The sequence below is a fragment of the Coffea arabica genome, chromosome 6c (assembly GCF_036785885.1).
Source record: "Coffea arabica cultivar ET-39 chromosome 6c, Coffea Arabica ET-39 HiFi, whole genome shotgun sequence".
Classification (NCBI taxonomy): domain Eukaryota; kingdom Viridiplantae; phylum Streptophyta; class Magnoliopsida; order Gentianales; family Rubiaceae; genus Coffea; species Coffea arabica.
Genome location: NC_092320.1, coordinates 60,823,691 through 60,841,655, shown reverse-complemented (window position 1 = coordinate 60,841,655; position 17,965 = coordinate 60,823,691). Strand labels below are relative to the sequence as shown.

The window sequence follows — 17,965 nt, the reverse complement described above, 5'->3', positions numbered from 1 at the left end:
TGTGTGATACAGGGATTGGTTTGGAGACATTTTTTTTATTGAGTCGGTCGATTGGGATTGGACTAGCAATTAACATACCCCTCATTAAAACCTTTTGCCCATTCTTGCCTTTTTTTTTTCGGCTAACGTCGCACACGAGGGGGGGCCCCACTCCAGAATTTATTCAATGGGCACACTGCATACAGCAGTTAGTCTGAATGCTTACCGGGAAAGCTAATCCAAACGTACATAAGGCACTCGCATCCTATCTAGGCGGGCTAGCCCCTGTATATGGTCCGGAAGTGTTGATGCACCAAAACTTTGACAGACACCTGTGGAACTTGCTAGATTTACAAGCGCGTCGGCAACCCCGTTTGCCTCTCGATAAACATGAGTGAAGGTGACCTGGCGGCCCAGCGCTAAGGTTTGGATGCGTGAGATAGTCTTCCATAGCGTCCAAGGAATTCTTCCATTGCCATTCACTATAGCCAGCAGCACCTGAGAGTCCATTTCAACCTGTAGAAAATGGAAATCTGTGGAGAGTAGCATACCCTCTAGTAATGCCGAGGCTTCCGCTTCCATATTTGTCCTTGATCCCAAAAAGGATGAGAAACCGCGTAGGACACTACCCCCCGAGTCACGCAGCACCCCTCCAGCACCAGAGGAGCCTGGATTCCCCTAGAGATGAGCCATCAACATTCAGTTTGACATACCCGTCCGGTGGTTTTTCCCAAACGACCCAGCGCGGGAGCATCCGCTCACGTGGTGTCAGTCGAAGTAACAAGCCCGAGTGGACCAGTTCCCCGTCATCCCGCGTCACTTGAACCAAAGGCCAGACCTGGGACACGTGATGCAGCAACGATTGAATATTCCAGCAAACCTGAGATGATGTTAAAATAACCCCCTCATAAACCGCCATGTTCCTAGCCTTCCAAAGTCCCTAACAGATTAGTGACGGCAACACCCTGTACAGCTTTCCCCGTGCAGAGCTTGGAGGGTGACAAAGCCACCATTGCTGTAGCCGGCAGAGAATGTCCGTCGAAGGTGCATTGGGAACCCATATTGCCCTAGCAAAGAAACTCCATACCTCAGATGCTAGAAAGCAGCCCGAGAAAATGTGATCTTGAGACTCTCCATTCAGGCAGAACGGGCACTTAGAGGGGAGGTGGAGGCCAAACCTCTGGAGGGCATCAGAGAAAGGGAGGTACTTATTGAGTAGCTTCCATATAAAAACGGCGATTTTGCAAGGAACTCAACCACTCCATACACTTTTCCTAGAACCAAGGCAAGCCCGTTTAGACCGCAAAGCCTCCCATGCTGAAGAAATAGTGAAATCACCAGAGGATGTTAGAGTCCAAGCTGGTCGACCCCTGCCTTCCAAGTCTATAATTCGGGTGACTTATGCCACAGTATCAGAAACGGCCAGCATTCGTCGCCAGACTCTGGATGTCCCGCGGGCTGCCCCACGGTCTTCACTATAACGATACCTCATGAAGAGAGCCCACAAGGAGGTCGAATGGCGGAAACGCCACCACAGTTTGCAGCTGAACGCCCCCTGTATGTCTTTAAAGGATCATATGCCAAGGCCATCTTCCTCCACTGGAAAGCATAGGTTTTCCTAGGAACGCCAGTGATGTTTAGGGCCCAGCTCCGTCTGACCCCAGAAAAAATTCGCCATTATTCGTTCCAGATCCTTGAGCACCCCGGATGGTGGGTCCATAACGGCTAACACGTGCGTAGGTATGGCAGAAAACACATGCTTAATGAGTATGAGCCGTTCCCCCTGGGAGAGAAGTTTTTTCTACCAGCCCGCGAGTTTACATTTTGCGTGTTGGTGGAGGTTTGTTCAGCGAATTCACGTAGAGAAAACTATTGAATACACTATGTGCTTTACATGACAATGCCATTGCTTGTTATTTTTCGTGGATGATAATGGACCATCCATGTTCTCATTGCTTTACTTTAGTTGCACTACTTCTCTGGACGCATGGTGTAGAAGGAATAGCAGCCTCACCATCTTTTTTTTTTTAATTCTCTGGATTTAGGTACAGTTTACCATAATTTCTTGATCTATGTGTCTTCAGATACTAAATAGTCAGAGGAGGTACACTGCTAATTCATCAGTTTCTATCAACTATTTATTTCCTTATTTCTCTCATGTGATTTTTTCCCCCTTTTTTTTTAAAGGTTTTGATGATTCTTCAGCCCCAAAACTAAAATCAACAGCCTGAACCCAGCTCCTCTAGGGATGGCAACGGGGCGGGGTTGGGGCGGGGGACCCCTCCCCCGTCCCCCGCCCCATTGCCTATTAGTTCCCCCCGTCCCCCGCCTCCTGCTCCCCCCGCCCCGCCCCGCCCCCGCCCCGCCTTCCCCCGCTTCCCCTGCGGGGGCACCCGCGGGGTTAATAAAATTTTATTATATAATTTTATTATAATTAAATTTTAATAAATAATCAAGTACTAAAATGTCAACACATCACCAAATTATTATTCATTGTAATTTTACAATTAAAACTCATAAAAACAATCAAACAGAAGTTATTTGAATACAATCCAATATGATGAAATAAATATAACTAAAATAGTCAAATTTTCACTTTTAGTACAAATGCAATCACTAATTCATCATTGTGTTTGTGCTTTTTTTTGAGAAAAAAGTGTTATTCTATTAAGTGTAATTAGAAATTTAGTATAAATGTATTAGTAAATTTAGTATAACTAATTAATAAATTCTATTAGTAGACATGTATAATTATTCATATAATTGATAATATCAATTATATTACATAAACTAATATACATTATATAATACATCTAACTAATAATATCATTATCATAAATTTATAACTAATTAACTTACATATAATATATAGTCATTTATATATATATTTATATATATACATTTTTTTTTTGCGAGTGGCGGGGCGGGGGATGGGGCGGGAGTATACTCCCCCGCCCCGTTTCTAAGCGGGGGGAAAAAATTCCCTCCCGCCCCAACCCCTGTCCCGTGAGCCCCCCGCGGGCACCCGCCCCCATTGCCATCCCTAAGCTCCTCTGCTGTAGCTGAAACCTAGCTGATTGCCCAAAAATAAATTACTCAGCCTCAGAATCTTAGTCATGGAACCTTCTTCTTCTCTTCCTCTTAATGATTTTGCTGCAGGTATTGTAGGCAACAATGAGGAAATCTTAACTCATCTTTTAGTTCACCTACCCCCAATATCCCTCCTCCGGTTTCAGTCTATCTCCAAGCAATGGTTCTCAATTATTTCCAGCCCCACTTTTAGATGTCTGCATTCTCGGCTTTATCCCACCACCACTACCATGGCTTCCTCCTCTGGCACTACCACCGACTCTGGTGCCCTTATTTTCGTCCATCACGGGCAGGGCAAGCTTAATTTCGTCTTCTACCACCAAGAAAATGCAAGTCCATTGGGTACCATTATATCCGACTTGACCAATTTCAGTTTCTTTCAAGGCGTGTACTTGGAGAAATTACATCGTTGCAATGGGTTATTAGCACGTCTTTGGGTCAAAACTTTTTGGTCAAAAAGAAGTTCTTGTGTATAACCCTACTACCCTTGAGCATAGGGGTATTCCAAGGCTCAATCTAATGGAAAGGGACCCTCGCTTTTTTGCTTTGAACATTGTGTTTGATCCTGTAAAATCTCATCACTACAATCTTGTCTGTGTATGGTCAGAGGAATGTTGCATGGAAAGGTATGAATTGAGTCAAACCCCTCTAGAGAGATGTGTATTTTCTATTTATTCATCTGAAACTGGGATTTGGAGGGTCAGTGAGGTCACATATGAGGGAGGGAAAGTGTATATTTTCATGAATGGAATGTTATGGAATGTTAATCTTCATTGGATAAGTGGTTGGACGGACACACTGCTCTGACTTAGATAAAGAATGCCTTAACTTGACCATGCCGTCTCCTCATATGCGCCACAGGGATGTGTATTTTTGGTACTCTGGAGTGTCTGGAGGCTGTTTGTATTTTATTGAGGTTAATAATCATCAATCTCTGTTGTTTGACATTTTTGAGATGAAAAGGGAATGTTCTGAATGGGCTTTGAAGTACCACATAGACCTTATCCTCTGTCGATTTTGTATCCTTCAATGGTGGGTGAAGTCCTTGGTCCGTTTGATCAGGATCTATGAAGATTTTACATGTGTTGTTTTCTTGAGGATGAGAAAGAAAAGAAACCGAGGCTTGTGATCTCTCTGCCGGGTAAGGTAATTTTGTACGACATTAAGGATGAGGATGCTAAGGACCTAGTTGAAGCAATGCCCAATGATATTGATCGTGGCTGGAATAACTATTTTGACTGGACAGAAGCCTACCAGTTCATGCAGATGCTTGCTAATGTTTGATTCCTTCCTGTAGCATGCTCCTACATGCTGAAGGGGCTGGCTTGATGTACTTAAGATCACTCTCCCATTTGAATATTCTAAGATTTGTAAATTTGCATGATATTTTTCACAAAATTAAATGTGGGATTTAAGTTATGGTTGCAGAATGCTGGGGAGTATGAATATTGTGAATTACTTGAATCTTGCATCTTACAGGTTGCTTTCGTTTCCTTGTTTCATTGATATTGCTCTTAACTGTGAAATAGTTTCTATTGGTGACTCTAGCATTATAGCACATGTTCTTGAGGATTATTCTTTTCTTTCTTCAAAACTTGATTCCTTAGTAATTAGACAAGTAAAAAGTATTGTTGCTATGCATCACAAGGAGTTCAGAAGTGCCCCTTTCCATTAGGCAACAAAAATAGCAACCAGAGTATATTCGAATGATTCCTTATGATGTTTTCACATTATTGTTGACCACTTTTTACCTGATGGTATGAGGAATTCCTAGCTTGTGCTAAACTATTAACTGCTACACAGGTCTGGCACAGTACAACATACATTCATTCAAGTTGGAATGTTCTTGAATTATTGTGTCTTGTAGGTTTGAAAGCAAACTAGCATCCTCATTTGAAGCCTGTTTGGCCGTTCTTAAAATAGAATACAGACTAGATACTAAGAATGGGTGTCCAGATGTAAAGGAAAATTCAGTCAAGATTAGCCTTATTATGAGACCATCTATATGTTTGTGTAATAGAATACAGACCATCTATATGTTTCAGCATTACACACAGCCCTTCATTTCCAGGGTGTACATTTTCAAACTAGATGCATGAAGCCAGGTAAACTTTTGGTAATCTTAACATGGTTTTGTGACTCTTCATGAAAGTTTTAGCATGATTATGACTATAAATTATATATTCTTAAATGCTGCGAAAAGATCATTGAATACCACCAATCAGATAAACCATCATATTCTTGAAAGCATGTCGTCATACTAACCTCCTTGAAATTGTGACTTTCCTTCTAATTCCTGACATTACATAAACTACGTTTGCTCTTTGAAATATTTTTGTTTGGTGAGTGTTTGGTTTGTAGTGGTAGTTGGGTTCTGGTATGCTCCTGAACACCCTAACTAATTAAAACTACTATTCTCATTTTGTATCTTTAATTGATCTTTAATTAAGATTTAAGAGTACTTTTGATAAACCTCATTGAACTACCTCTTGATGTCCTCATATTCTCTATTCGGATCCAGACTTCACAAGTTGAGTTGTTGTCTAAAAATTTAGAATTACATAACCGGCTAAGTCGGTGGAAAAAATCACGATTATTTTGAAATTATGCATGTTTACGTCAAATTTTGTCAGAATTACATAACTGGCTTGAACTAGACAAAAAAAACTCAAAGTTGTAGGACCCCAAATCCTATTCTACCCACCGTATCTCTTAGCAAAGGTTAGTAGGCATAACAAACAACAAGTCCAACGACTTTAACAAGAATCATTTGCTGCTTTGGCTGTTGTTAAGTCAAAGTTCCGAAAACTAATGAGCGTCTTTTTACCTGAAGAAAAAAAAATGGGAGAACTCAGATTATTTTATAGACTACAACGTTTAAGTATATACCATGAGGTACACACTTACAAGAATTATCTAATCAAGTTCAGTATTCATATTCCATAGAACCAGAAAGATTATTCGTGTTTGAAATGAAATAAAAAATGTGCCAACAGTCATCAATTGTGAGCAAGGAGAAGTTAGTTTAATCATCAGTCAATTAAAGCTTCCAACTCCTCCACGTCCTATTGGCATCTATATAGATAATGGCATTGATCAACTGCTCCTGCAGCTTCAGTCTGTAAGAGAGTTTTTTTGGCCTGATTCCACCTCTGGGACTGGTAGGAGCTATTGCCTACTTCATTCACTCCAGAATTCTCAAATTTTGAGGCTTAATAATAAGAACTTTCAATGGAAGTAACAAACAGGTACGTAGTGATCAAACATTACATTGATAGGGCACCACTAGAGTCTGATTTTGAGCTCAGGACAGAAGCTCTTTCTTTATGGATTGAGCCCGGAAAATATGATGTGATCGTGAAGAATCTGTACTTATCAGTTGATCCTTACCAACTGAACCGCATGAAGAGCCCCGGTTGCTTTCAGCAGGATATGAACTTTGCAGGCGCCATATGCCCTGGCCAGGTAAGTTGCAGCTTACTAACTGGCTAGTCATTGTTGATTGATGACAACTTGATTGTATTGAAGTTTTATGAAGAGATGCAAACACAGCAATGATGACAAGAGTTAACTGAGTCTTGTTAACAGAAAATTAATGGTGATGGCATCGGGAGAGTTGTCGCTTCTGGCAATCCTGAATTTAAAGAGGGTGACTTGGTCTCGTGGTACTGCATGAGCTGGGGAGAGTACAGCATCATAAAAATGAGCCCCAGCAATATGGAAGGGGCCAAGTTAAGGAAGATAGAGATGATGGAATTTCCACTTTCTTACCATGTAGCCCTTCTATGTAAGCCTTTATCATCCTTTTATCATCATAAGCATGTCAATATGTTATAATTTTGCTTTTAAGACTTGATTAACATTGTACTTTTTGAACATGGCGCCCCTTTATTTTTATTTGGTCTCATGAATAATGCAGCATTGAGCGGGATAACAGCTTATGCTGGGTTTTTTGAGGTGTGCAAACCAAAGAAACGAGAAAAACTATTTGTCTCTGGTGCTTCAGGATCAGTGGGAAGTTTAGTGGGGCAGTATGCAAAGCTCTTTGGGTGCTATGTTGTGGGCTGTGCTGGTAGCCAAAGAAAGGTCAGACTTGCTTCTATAGATGGACTCGTATACATTTCCTGTCATTTTGTTTTGATTATTTCGGGAGAATTAAGCCCAGCCACGCTAGAGATTCTTGGTAAGGTTGGAACTAATTATTTTAAATTGAACAAAATAAATATGCTGTCCTAGGAAAAGGGTCATGTGACTTCAATTTCCTGTTGTCTTTGGTTCTATATTGTCTTGTGATTATAGTGTTTGGTCCTTTTTGTCCCTTTCAGACTTGAACAATACTAGTAATGGTTACAATAATAAAATTCTATGTTACCTTGAGAATACTATAGGTAGACTTGCTCAAGGAGAAGCTTGGCTTCGATGAAGCATTCAACTACAAAGAAGAAACTGATCTTAAGTCGGCTCTTAAAAGGTAAGTCAGCCCTTCCCTTTCCTTGAATGTCAAGAATACCAGTGAGCTTTTTAGCTATGTACTTCAAAAAATTTCACCTAAAGTGCAACCTTTCTAAACATGGGTTCAGATTTCTTTAAATGAAGGTGCCGGTATAAGATAGAATTCTCTGATTTCTGAATGTTGTTACCCTAGGTACTTCCCTGATGGAATTGACATATATTTTGACAATGTGGGAGGAGAGATGCTAGAAGCAGCAATTGAAAACATGAACCCTTTTGGAAGAGTTGCTGTTTGTGGTGCTATTTCCGAATATACTGACAAAGGGAGAAGGGGAGCTCCCAACATGGTGAATGTTGTGTACAAAAGGATCACAATTCAAGGATTTCTAGCTGCTGATCATTACAAGAAAGTCTATAAGGATTTCCTTTCAACCACACTTGAGCACCTACAGGGTGGGAAGTTGCATGTTCTTGAAGACATGTCGCATGGTGTGGAAAGCATACCATCTGCTTTTGCAGGACTTTTTCGAGGTGATAATGTTGGGAAAAAGATGGTTGAGCTGCTTGCAGCCGATTAAATACTTAAAACAGTTTGGTTGCATTATATTTGAGCAAAGTAAGTAAAGCAAGATTAATAAGTTGGGAGGTAAATAATTAAAAAAAAAAAAAAAGGATTCTACGTCTCAAGGCTTCCATTGTCTTGTAACTATTCTTGTAATCACTATGCCCTCTTTGGGATCATGAACCAATCATCTTTTCCTTTGATTAGTTGTAAATTTTGTAGAATCTTGTATAACTTTCTTACACATGATGTGTGATGAAAATATCAACCTTTTCAAACTATTTCAAAATAACAATCATCACAATTGTTGCAATCTTTGAATTGGGGAAGCAGAAGGTTTGATAATTAATAATTAGATAATCAGAGAGCTCAAGAAATACAATGATTATGGTTAGATTTATATAATGATTGGACGAAAATATCATAGCCGTGGAGGGATGAAAAAAACCATGCAAAATAAATTTTTTTTTGTACACAACAATTTGTTATAAACTTTAAGTAGAATAATTCTATGAGAAGATGATTCTAATTATATTGATTATATCTTTTGATGTAACTGATTATTTCCAACTCAAAATGAACATCAAAATAGTGAAAGGAACAATAACAACTATCATTTGGGCCAGGACTGCAGGTTTTGAAGGCTAAAGATTAGAAGAAATTTGTTCTTGCAAATACATTTATTTACTGGGTTTCAGTTCTGAAAACCCAGCGGAGATTATAGCTGTGATATCATGGAAATGCTTCCTATAAGCCCATTAGTTCAAGCATCTCCTAAAGCCCATCAAAGGAAACCACCAAAAATACACTTATGAAAGCCCAATAGTTCGACGTTCTTATCTAGTTAACAAGTCCTCAAGAGTCAACTTCTAATATAAGACATTAGTTAAGCAACTAGTGATTTTTGGTTCAATTCTAAATACTTTTTTACTTTTGGGCCTTCACCTTTGTGGGATTCGGAGTTTCCACACCAATAAATTAAAACCATAATTTAGACTCAAACTACAATCAATTATCGAGAAGGCCTTCGTCTAGTGATTAAGATAGAGGTTTCAATATTTAAACGTCCTGGCTGAATTTGTTTAACACTTGTTTTAGATGTTGGATTTTTAATATGTAATCATCCAACTTTATGCTGATGAGTTAAAATTGGAGGATTCTTTCATTTGTGATTGTCAAATATCATCCAGAAATTGAAGATAACAATTGAACTCTGGGAACTCTTAGAACTGATGGACAACATGGATTTTTTATGGTTTGATTTTGTTCTTGTTCTTGAATTTGGTTTATGTACAGCAGGTCCAGCATGATGACTAGAGCTTAGTCTATCAAATTCAACATTAACTTAAAGTCTGAAACAAGTAGTGGCAAGTGCAAATTTGCAATGGCATTAAGTAGGGGAAGTTCAGAATTGCACTTGAGCTTTGTACAGAAGTTGAAGTCTCTCATAAGTATAGACATCAAATTTCCAGAACAATTCTAAAGTTGTCCATTTGGGTCATAAACATCTTTAATTTTGCTCAACAACAATGTCCTCAATTTTGCAGTAGAAGAGGTGTTAACAAAACAAGAATGTACCAGAAAACATAGGGTCCTAACCATCTTTAGTTTTGCACAAAAAAAAAAGTCCTCATTTTGCAGTGGAAGTATTAACAAAACACGAATGTACCATTGTAGCAACTATTCACTGTAATGTTTTACTCTAAGCGCCAGGGAAAAAAGGATCAGTAGAAGAAATTAGATGTGTCCCTGTTGAACATTTTTACTTGTGCTTTGTGTTGCATTGTGTTAAAACAAAAATATAATAATAATGACTTGTTTGTTTGGGCTAGAAAATGTTGTAATAGGGTAACTCGTGAATTTGCCCAATATGCTAAATGTATTACTAACTCTGTTCTTTGGTGGATTCATCCATCTAGAAAGTGATATTAAGATAAAGGAGACCTAGCACACCTCTTTTATAATCGAAGTGCAGGTTCAAGATACAGAAGCACAGACAGATTGGTGGTTCATTGGCATTTATGCCAATTGCTGGGAAAAAATAAAGAAACAACAGTGGGAGGCAATAGGAGAAAGAAAAAGACTTTGGGGGTGAAAGATTGATCATAGCAGGAGATTTCAATGACATTTTGACAAATGAAAAGAAATGGGCGGGAAAGCAAGAGAGGATTGATCTTTCAATGACTTCAGAAAATTCATATCAGAAAATGATTTGGTTGACATAGGGTTTGAAGGACATCCATAGACATGGTGTAATAACTCGGAGAATGAAGGAGAAGTAAGACAAAGACTGGACAGATCCTTGGGTAGCCAAAGTTGGTTTCCAACTTTTCAAAGGTCTAAGTGCACACATGTAAAGAATTTTGGGTCAAACCGCAATATGTTATTGATTGATTCCAACCCAAGTACTTAGAGGAGCAAAAAGAGGTTCTTTTTTGATAAAAGATGGATACAACAGGAGGAAATACATCAGGGTGATTAAGAATGCATGGAATAAGGAACAAGAAGGCTCAAGAATGTTCATAGTGACCAAGAAGATAGCTAATTGCAGAGTAGAATTACTCATATGGAGGAATAAATTTCAGGACAATGCTAAACTGAAAATCTCAAGAATCAAAAAACAACCGGAAGAGGGCAAAGATTGGGGAGGATGAAGGAAAAGAGAAGAAGAAAGAACTAAAATGTTAGTTGAAGCAAGCTTATACAAAGGAAGAAATGTATTGGAGTCAAAAGGCAAGATGTAAATGGCTAAAAGATGGGGACAAAAACACACGATTTTTTCATGCCAATGTTAAAGGGAGGAGGGGAAAAAAAACAGAATGCAAAACATACAGAGAGATGATGGATCTTGGACTGTGAGTGAAGAGGAATTGGGAGCAGAAGTGGCAAGATATTATCAACAATTATTCAGTAGTTCATCTCTCAACAAATGAATGAAAAGCTAACCAAGAGAGTGGAGGAGGGTGAAATAAAAAAAGCAGTCTCCTCTATGAATCCAAACAATTATTTTTCCTTTTCTTTTTTTTTTTATGCAAAACTGATTACTACAATTTTAGTGGCAAAAACTCATATAAGTAATTTTGAAATTACAACTATATGATAGGGGAAGATGCTATAGTCGCTTTTGATATTATATTCTTAGGTTAACATCATTGTTAGATTGTGAAGTAAGTATTGGAACAATTTCACTTTGCATTTCTAAACTTGTATCACTTTTTTTATTTTACACCGTAAATTTCAATTTTAGATACTTTACACCCTAAACTGAATTTTGAACATTTTGGACCCTAAATCCTCAAGCTTTGCCTCATTTAAGTCTAATCAATAATTATGTTTACAAAATTAACAAGATAAAGAATGGTGAAAATTAAGGACAACATACTATTTTGTTCCTACTTGGGATACCTAGCTTTTTTAATCTTTTTTTTTTTCGTGTAAGTGGGAGATCTTGAAACCAAGATCTTTTATTTGCAATCTCTCTCTCTCCTTACCACTCAACTCAACCCTTCCCCCTTTTTTAATCACTTTCAGCACATTGTCATTGATTTGTATAGTTTCAATGACTAATATTGTATGGAGCAAATTAATGATGATGTCTTGTTTTATTTTTGTTGTGATATCTAGGCACCTTTTGACCACTTTCAAAATAATATCATTGATTTGTTGGATCCTTTATGCCGTTAATTTTACTAAAGTTGTCATCCATTAAATGTAAATAGGACAAACTTGAGAATTTATAGTGCAAAGGGTTGAAAATTGAAGTTGAAGGTGCAAAGTAAAAAAGTGATACAAGTTTAGGGGTGCAAAGTGGGGTTAGTCTATAAGCATTTTTTTAATCTTTATATTGTAAAACCTTTTTTTTCATTTTTAATTTTCTTTTAGAGTAAGACAAAGATAGAATTTAAGGAGTGGGGAGGAAAAAAGAGAAATTGAATCACAAGACATCTAATATGTAGAGTCTTGAATTTAGCCACTAATAATTTAAACATCAATTACTATCGTAATTGATCCTCTCTGATTCAAAAAAAAAAAAAAAGTATCAAGCAGTTAGTGAATATAAATTGAGGAACTGATTTCCTGAAAGGAACAGTAGTTTTTTTCATAGGATATTGTCAAGTATCCAAGTTTACTGTATCATTAAATTAGTTCAGATGTTTTATTTTTTATTAGCAATTGCAACTGAACATATTAAAATTTAAATTCATTAAATTTAAACAGTGAATTGAGTTATTAAACAGGATCTAACGTATCTTCTATGAATTGACCAGACTAAAAGGGCGCACTACATCACACCCTTTGGATTTTGTTGCAACAAGTTAAATGGAAAAGTTGATTCTTTCAATCGTGGTAATCAATGTTATACTCCTGAAAACATATGAAATAATTTAAAGCCAGGAAGTCCGAGAACTGAGGGACGTCATGCGACAAATTTGAATTGAAAGAAGGATTTCACACGACTGGATTTGAAATAAATTGATTTTAGACCTTCATTTAGTGGAATATTTCGTTTGGCTGAGGAGTATCACAACATGGAAAAGGTTATAATTAACCCAAAAAAAAGGGTATAACTTAAAAGAAAAAAAGAGTCAAAATGGTACAAATAAAGTACTGTAAAATGTCCTAAAACTACCCTTTTACATGCTTAAAGAGCATATTTTACCTTAAAATTATAAAGACACTAGTTTATCTCAAAAGCAGGGAATGCACATTCTCAAAAGCACGCTAAGAAGGCTTTTGAAAACTTAGCTTAAAATGCTGCTCTCAAGTATCAAGAGAATCATTGTTCATGAAACAAGAAGTTCTTCTGTTTATCAAAATAAAACTAAAAACCTACTAAAATGCAAATAAAGCTCGAAGCATCCATCATTAGAATTTCAAGAACCATGAGCCATAATAGCAATGCACACAAAAATTAAAAAGTCAAGAAGCTGCCAAGACATGTTATATCTGATCCTACATGACTCTTCAACATACATGTCTCCTTGTAGATAGGACTTGAAGGGAAATGGCTTAATCACATATTAACCCCTTGTAATTAGAGTAAGTAGCAAATTACACCCAATATTCACTAAACCTATAAATTGTTCCCTATTGACTAGTAATCAAATGTATGTCTCTAGCAAAAGGATAATTGTGTCCTCATTATTAGATATTAGTGTTAGATTATCCTTTTTCTTTTTTCTCTTCTTTACCTTTTCCATCTTTTTCTTTAATATGTATAGATTTATTTCTACTCTTTCTCCGTATCAAGTATGATATACAAATTTTGAGAATAATGTACTAAATAGTTTTTTTTATGGTTTAACATATAGTATTGCTTTCTTGTAAATAATTTCTTTCAATGGATAAATATTTTTATCTTCAATTGATTATATAACATATCTAGCTATCGTAAATTGATATATGAGATGGGAAAGTGTACATTTAATAAATGTAACTTAAATAGTTCCTTTGTTTTCTTTGACGGTTTCTATTTGTGCATTAATTGTTGATAAAATGTTGACAATGCACTAGCATGCAGTAATTGTTAATAAGATGTTTAAGATGCACTAGTTGTTAGTAAAAATAGAAATTACATAAAATGCTATTACTATATATATATATATATATTAGTTTCTTATTATAATTTACGGTAGTTAAATATTCTATAGGAAAATAATTGTATATGTTTGGGTGTCAAATAAATTGTTAGTAAGCATAAAGAAAAAAGAAGACGATGAAAAAGAGAAATTATAAGTAAACTATTTATAGTAAATAATTGATTTTTAATAAATAGAAATTAATTAGAAAAAGGAAAAATTAAAAGAATTCAAAATCAATGAACATTTCAAATAAGCAGTACATTTTTAAAAAAATATATTTCACATCAATTAAAATATTTTCTAAAAAAATATAAGATTATGATCTCTACAAAATGAATCTTGTAACTACAGTCTCTCATATTTTATAATGTAATTTGTTCAATGAAATTACTTAGTTAACACTAAAAACATTATTTCATAGTATGTGTATAAAAACAAAAAAATAAATAATATGTATGCGAGGCGGGTTAGGTACCCGTGGTTCTTGCTGTGCATATGAGTAGATACTTTACTGTATTTTGATCCAGTCAAATAATATAGATCGAATACTCTATTTTTTGATTCAAATCGAATTGGATATGATAGGTTTTCAAGTAAGTGGTTATTTTTGCCTACTCTTAGCTGCAAAAAAAACCAATCATGTTTTAGTCAGCCATACAAAATGACTTTTCCTTGCATGTAATTATATCGCAACTGCTCGATTTCTGGACTTCTAAAGTATATAGATTCATTCCCGACTCCCTAAGATATTGAATCACTCGCCAGTCTTTAGGGAAGGATGCTAATATATTTACAGACCCAATGCATTCTATATTTATTGGTCAATACAAGTTGATTTAGTTGATAAGAATAAGTTATTTTCTCATAAAAGATTGGGTGTGAGGTCCTTGCACATGTGAAAACTATGTCGACGGGCAATTTGTAAGAATCCCTCTAAGTAGCGTATGATTCCAAAAACATGCCATGACCTCTCGTTGTGGCCAGAGTAAAATCCATCCAAATTTTTTCTTGAAACAAATCTATATTTATCAGGAAAGCGATTCACTTAGCAGCAATTCAAAACAATGCAACTAACACGTTACATGTTGCAAAAGAATTTTTTTTTTTAAAAAGCCAGTCGTTATTTGTCAAGCTATATATGTTTTTAGTCGACACCACATGGGGTCAAAGCCGTTATTACCCATATTGGAACTCTATATTCATATTTCCGCGGGAAAATAATACGGAATTACCCCGTACGGCAAGACTAATAATTGTAGTGTGGCTACAGGAGCTAATTCCTTTTTTTGTTATTTTTTTGTGTCCTAAGCAAATAGCAGATATTACAAGGGGATAGTGGCAGGGAATATCAAACTTTCATCATAAGATGGAAAAAAGCAACAAAGATCCTTTGGTGTGATCTCATTCTCCAATCTCCATTCCCTAAAGTATGACTTCTTTCTTTGGATTGCATTTTTCCGGACTTTTTGTAAAAAAATTACTGTAGCATTTTAATATATGTGAGATAAAAAAAGTAATTGAAAAATGTGTGCACGAAAAACGTAGCAATTTTTTCAAAAAATTGCAATCCAGTCAGATTGGAAAAGGCCTGAATTGTTCTTTGGCCAGTAAAGTCATGGCTAAAATAGAAAATTCAGAATATATTTTCTCTGGCTGGAATCAGAATGCTATTAACATTTGTTTTCACAAATATGAAATGAAAACTCCAGAAAATGAGTCACATCTTATTGCTACAACATATAGTTTCTACAGCTGAATCCACGGCCATCAGTTAAAAAATAAGACATCTTAAGATCTCTGTTTTTAATCAAAATTAAAAGTGACAGCCCAAAGGAAACGAATTGGTAAAGCGGCAAAAATAGAAACTAATGCTACTATCTAGTTCTTGAAAATACTCACACTCCAGAACTTCAAGTGTATGCTGCCCTCTTCAGCTATCAAGAACTACAAGCAAAGAGTAAAGCTACCTGTTTATCTCTTATAATTTGATGACTAAAATGTCAATTCATGGTCTATCATGGATCTTTAACAGGATATGGGGGCAAATCCTAGCAACCAGAATTCGACATTGTGGCCACAAAGCTCAAAATGGATAAGTTTGAGAATCTTTCAAAGACAAGCAAACCCATGCAGATGCAACTAAAGATGAATGTTTTGTATCACAAAAGAACTATTGATTGAAGAAGATGCAAACATGTGACAAAATATGGGAACTAAGAAATAACAGGATCACAGGAGATGATATCTCAAAGCAGACCAACAAAGAGAGAAACGTTCCGTATAATGTTCCTATTTTGTTTGATAAAACAAATGAAACAGAGACACAAGACAAAACTGAACTCTGATGTACACTGAAAAAGAAAATTCAGACCAATAATCTAATCAATCTGGCATATGGCTCAAAGCTTACCATTGAATTTGTATGGGGAAATGCATTGCATTAATCCAAGGGAAGTTAGGCCGTGCATTCACTACATGCCGAAAGCAAAGTCGAAGCATCTCAGGAGTACAGATATCAAATTCCCAAAATAGAAGTTGCCCAAGCTGACAAGGTTTACCAATATCTGAGTTTTGCAAAAGCCTAAATTTGCAATATAACAGTGAATTGGATAATTTCTCATGTAAAAGACCTAAAATTCAAAATCTTTTAGGGAAGTGTTAATTGAACTAAAAAAATTGCCATGCAACAACATTCATGACATCTCTTATTCATCAGGTCTTAATATCTATTCCCGGTGCACTGAAGTTCAAATTTGATAATCTTTTAACATAGCAACAGTATCCTCCTTTAACAACTGTCTTTGACCCTTTACAATATTTAATCTTAATATTTCCTGTTATGTGCTTCCAAAACCTCCAATGAACTTAGCAAGGATGCTTGCGTTAACTGGTTAGTATCTGAAAATATTTTCCTTTACCACTCAGAAACGATTTACTGGTAAGAATTAATCAAGGTCAACCATCTTGTTCTACCAAGATACCTAATTTATATAAAGGGATGTAAAATAACTCTCTGTGCAGGTGTATCACAAGGACAGTAATCCTCAATATGCACTTTTCCATCCCATATTCGATGAGTATGTTTAGGATATATATGGGTTTCTTGAAAGCAGAGTGAACACTGAACACCACTTCTAAATATGCAGTATTCTATGTAACAGCCATAACTATGGCGAGATGTGACCAAGTAGTTCGCTTAAAATGCAATAATCATGTATACTTAACCAATGTGAATGACCATTACAGATGTCCCATTAACCAATGAGCTGTGAATGACTTTGTTGAAAGCTCATATAAACTTGAAGTTTTTGTCCAAAGAAGGTTTAAACTTTATTAGGAACCAGTGACAAGCAACTATGGTGCAATGCATTAACCAAATCAATAGGGCAAGGAATGAAATTCCCAAACGCACACCAGAATTAATAATTCCTGCATCTAAGCTATACCCAGCTAAAAACACAGTTCCATATGGAGCTAATTATGAAAAGGACAGTACCAATCCTTCAGGAATTGGATGATGATAAATCTTGAAGCATCTATCCAACGAATGTCTAGTATCGAGTAACATCAGAACTTTGCAACTGCAGAAGAGTTAAGTGGCTTAACTCTTTCCTTTTTTTTTTTTGGGTAAGTTAAGTGGTTTACTCTTCTACTGGATCATATCCAATTACACTCATTCACTGCCCTAATGTTAACACATAGCTTCAATCGTGTAAGACAACATCTCTAACAACAAGCATAGAAAAAATCCATACCTCACTGAAATTTCTTGATCGAGAGAGATGAAATATTGGATTCTTTTTAGAATGAAGATGAAGATAATAGTGTACATATCCATCTTCTTAAAGATATTTCCAAATAACAAAACAGGTCTCTCAAGCATTTGCTGATGGCGAATTTGTGTAATCAATATACTAAGAAGCCATTGTAATCAATATACTCAGAGCTCAAGCAATGCAAAGATTACTGTTTGGTTTTATACAATGACTGGACAAAGATATCTAGGTTTTTTTTTTCTGGGGGGGGGGGGGGGGGGAAGGGAGGGATCTAAAAACGTTGCAAAGAGGATTTTTTTTTCTTTTGACAAAACAAAATAGTATCAGTGCACTCGAAAACAACAAAATCTACGAGCTGCTAAGATACGTTATATTCGATTCCTCGTGACAAAATCATATGTCTCCACATGAACACTTGTCCAAGACAACATCACCATTGCCCTACGTTACCAACCTGACTATTGATAAGTAGGAAAATGCAGGGACTGCTAAGTCGCTTCAAGCCAAAACAAGATTGAGAGGAA

At 36.3% G+C, this 17,965-nt stretch overlaps 2 protein-coding genes across 2 annotated transcripts; one reads left to right on the top strand and one right to left on the bottom strand.

Moving 5' to 3' along the window:
- Positions 1-213: 213 nt before the first annotated feature.
- Positions 214-898, bottom strand: LOC140008887 (uncharacterized). The gene is made up of 2 exons (XM_072053793.1): positions 742-898; positions 214-647 (listed from the first exon to the last, which is right to left on the bottom strand). Exons 1-2 carry the CDS (start codon positions 896-898, stop codon positions 214-216), a joined length of 591 nt encoding a protein of 196 aa, XP_071909894.1.
- Positions 899-5,896: 4,998 nt separating this feature from the next.
- Positions 5,897-8,396, top strand: LOC113694180 (NADPH-dependent oxidoreductase 2-alkenal reductase-like). The gene is made up of 5 exons (XM_027213043.2): positions 5,897-6,534; positions 6,658-6,856; positions 6,989-7,155; positions 7,458-7,540; positions 7,715-8,396. Exons 1-5 carry the CDS (start codon positions 6,301-6,303, stop codon positions 8,097-8,099), a joined length of 1,068 nt encoding a protein of 355 aa, XP_027068844.1. The 5' UTR covers positions 5,897-6,300; the 3' UTR covers positions 8,100-8,396.
- The last annotated feature ends 9,569 nt before the right edge of the window (positions 8,397-17,965 follow it).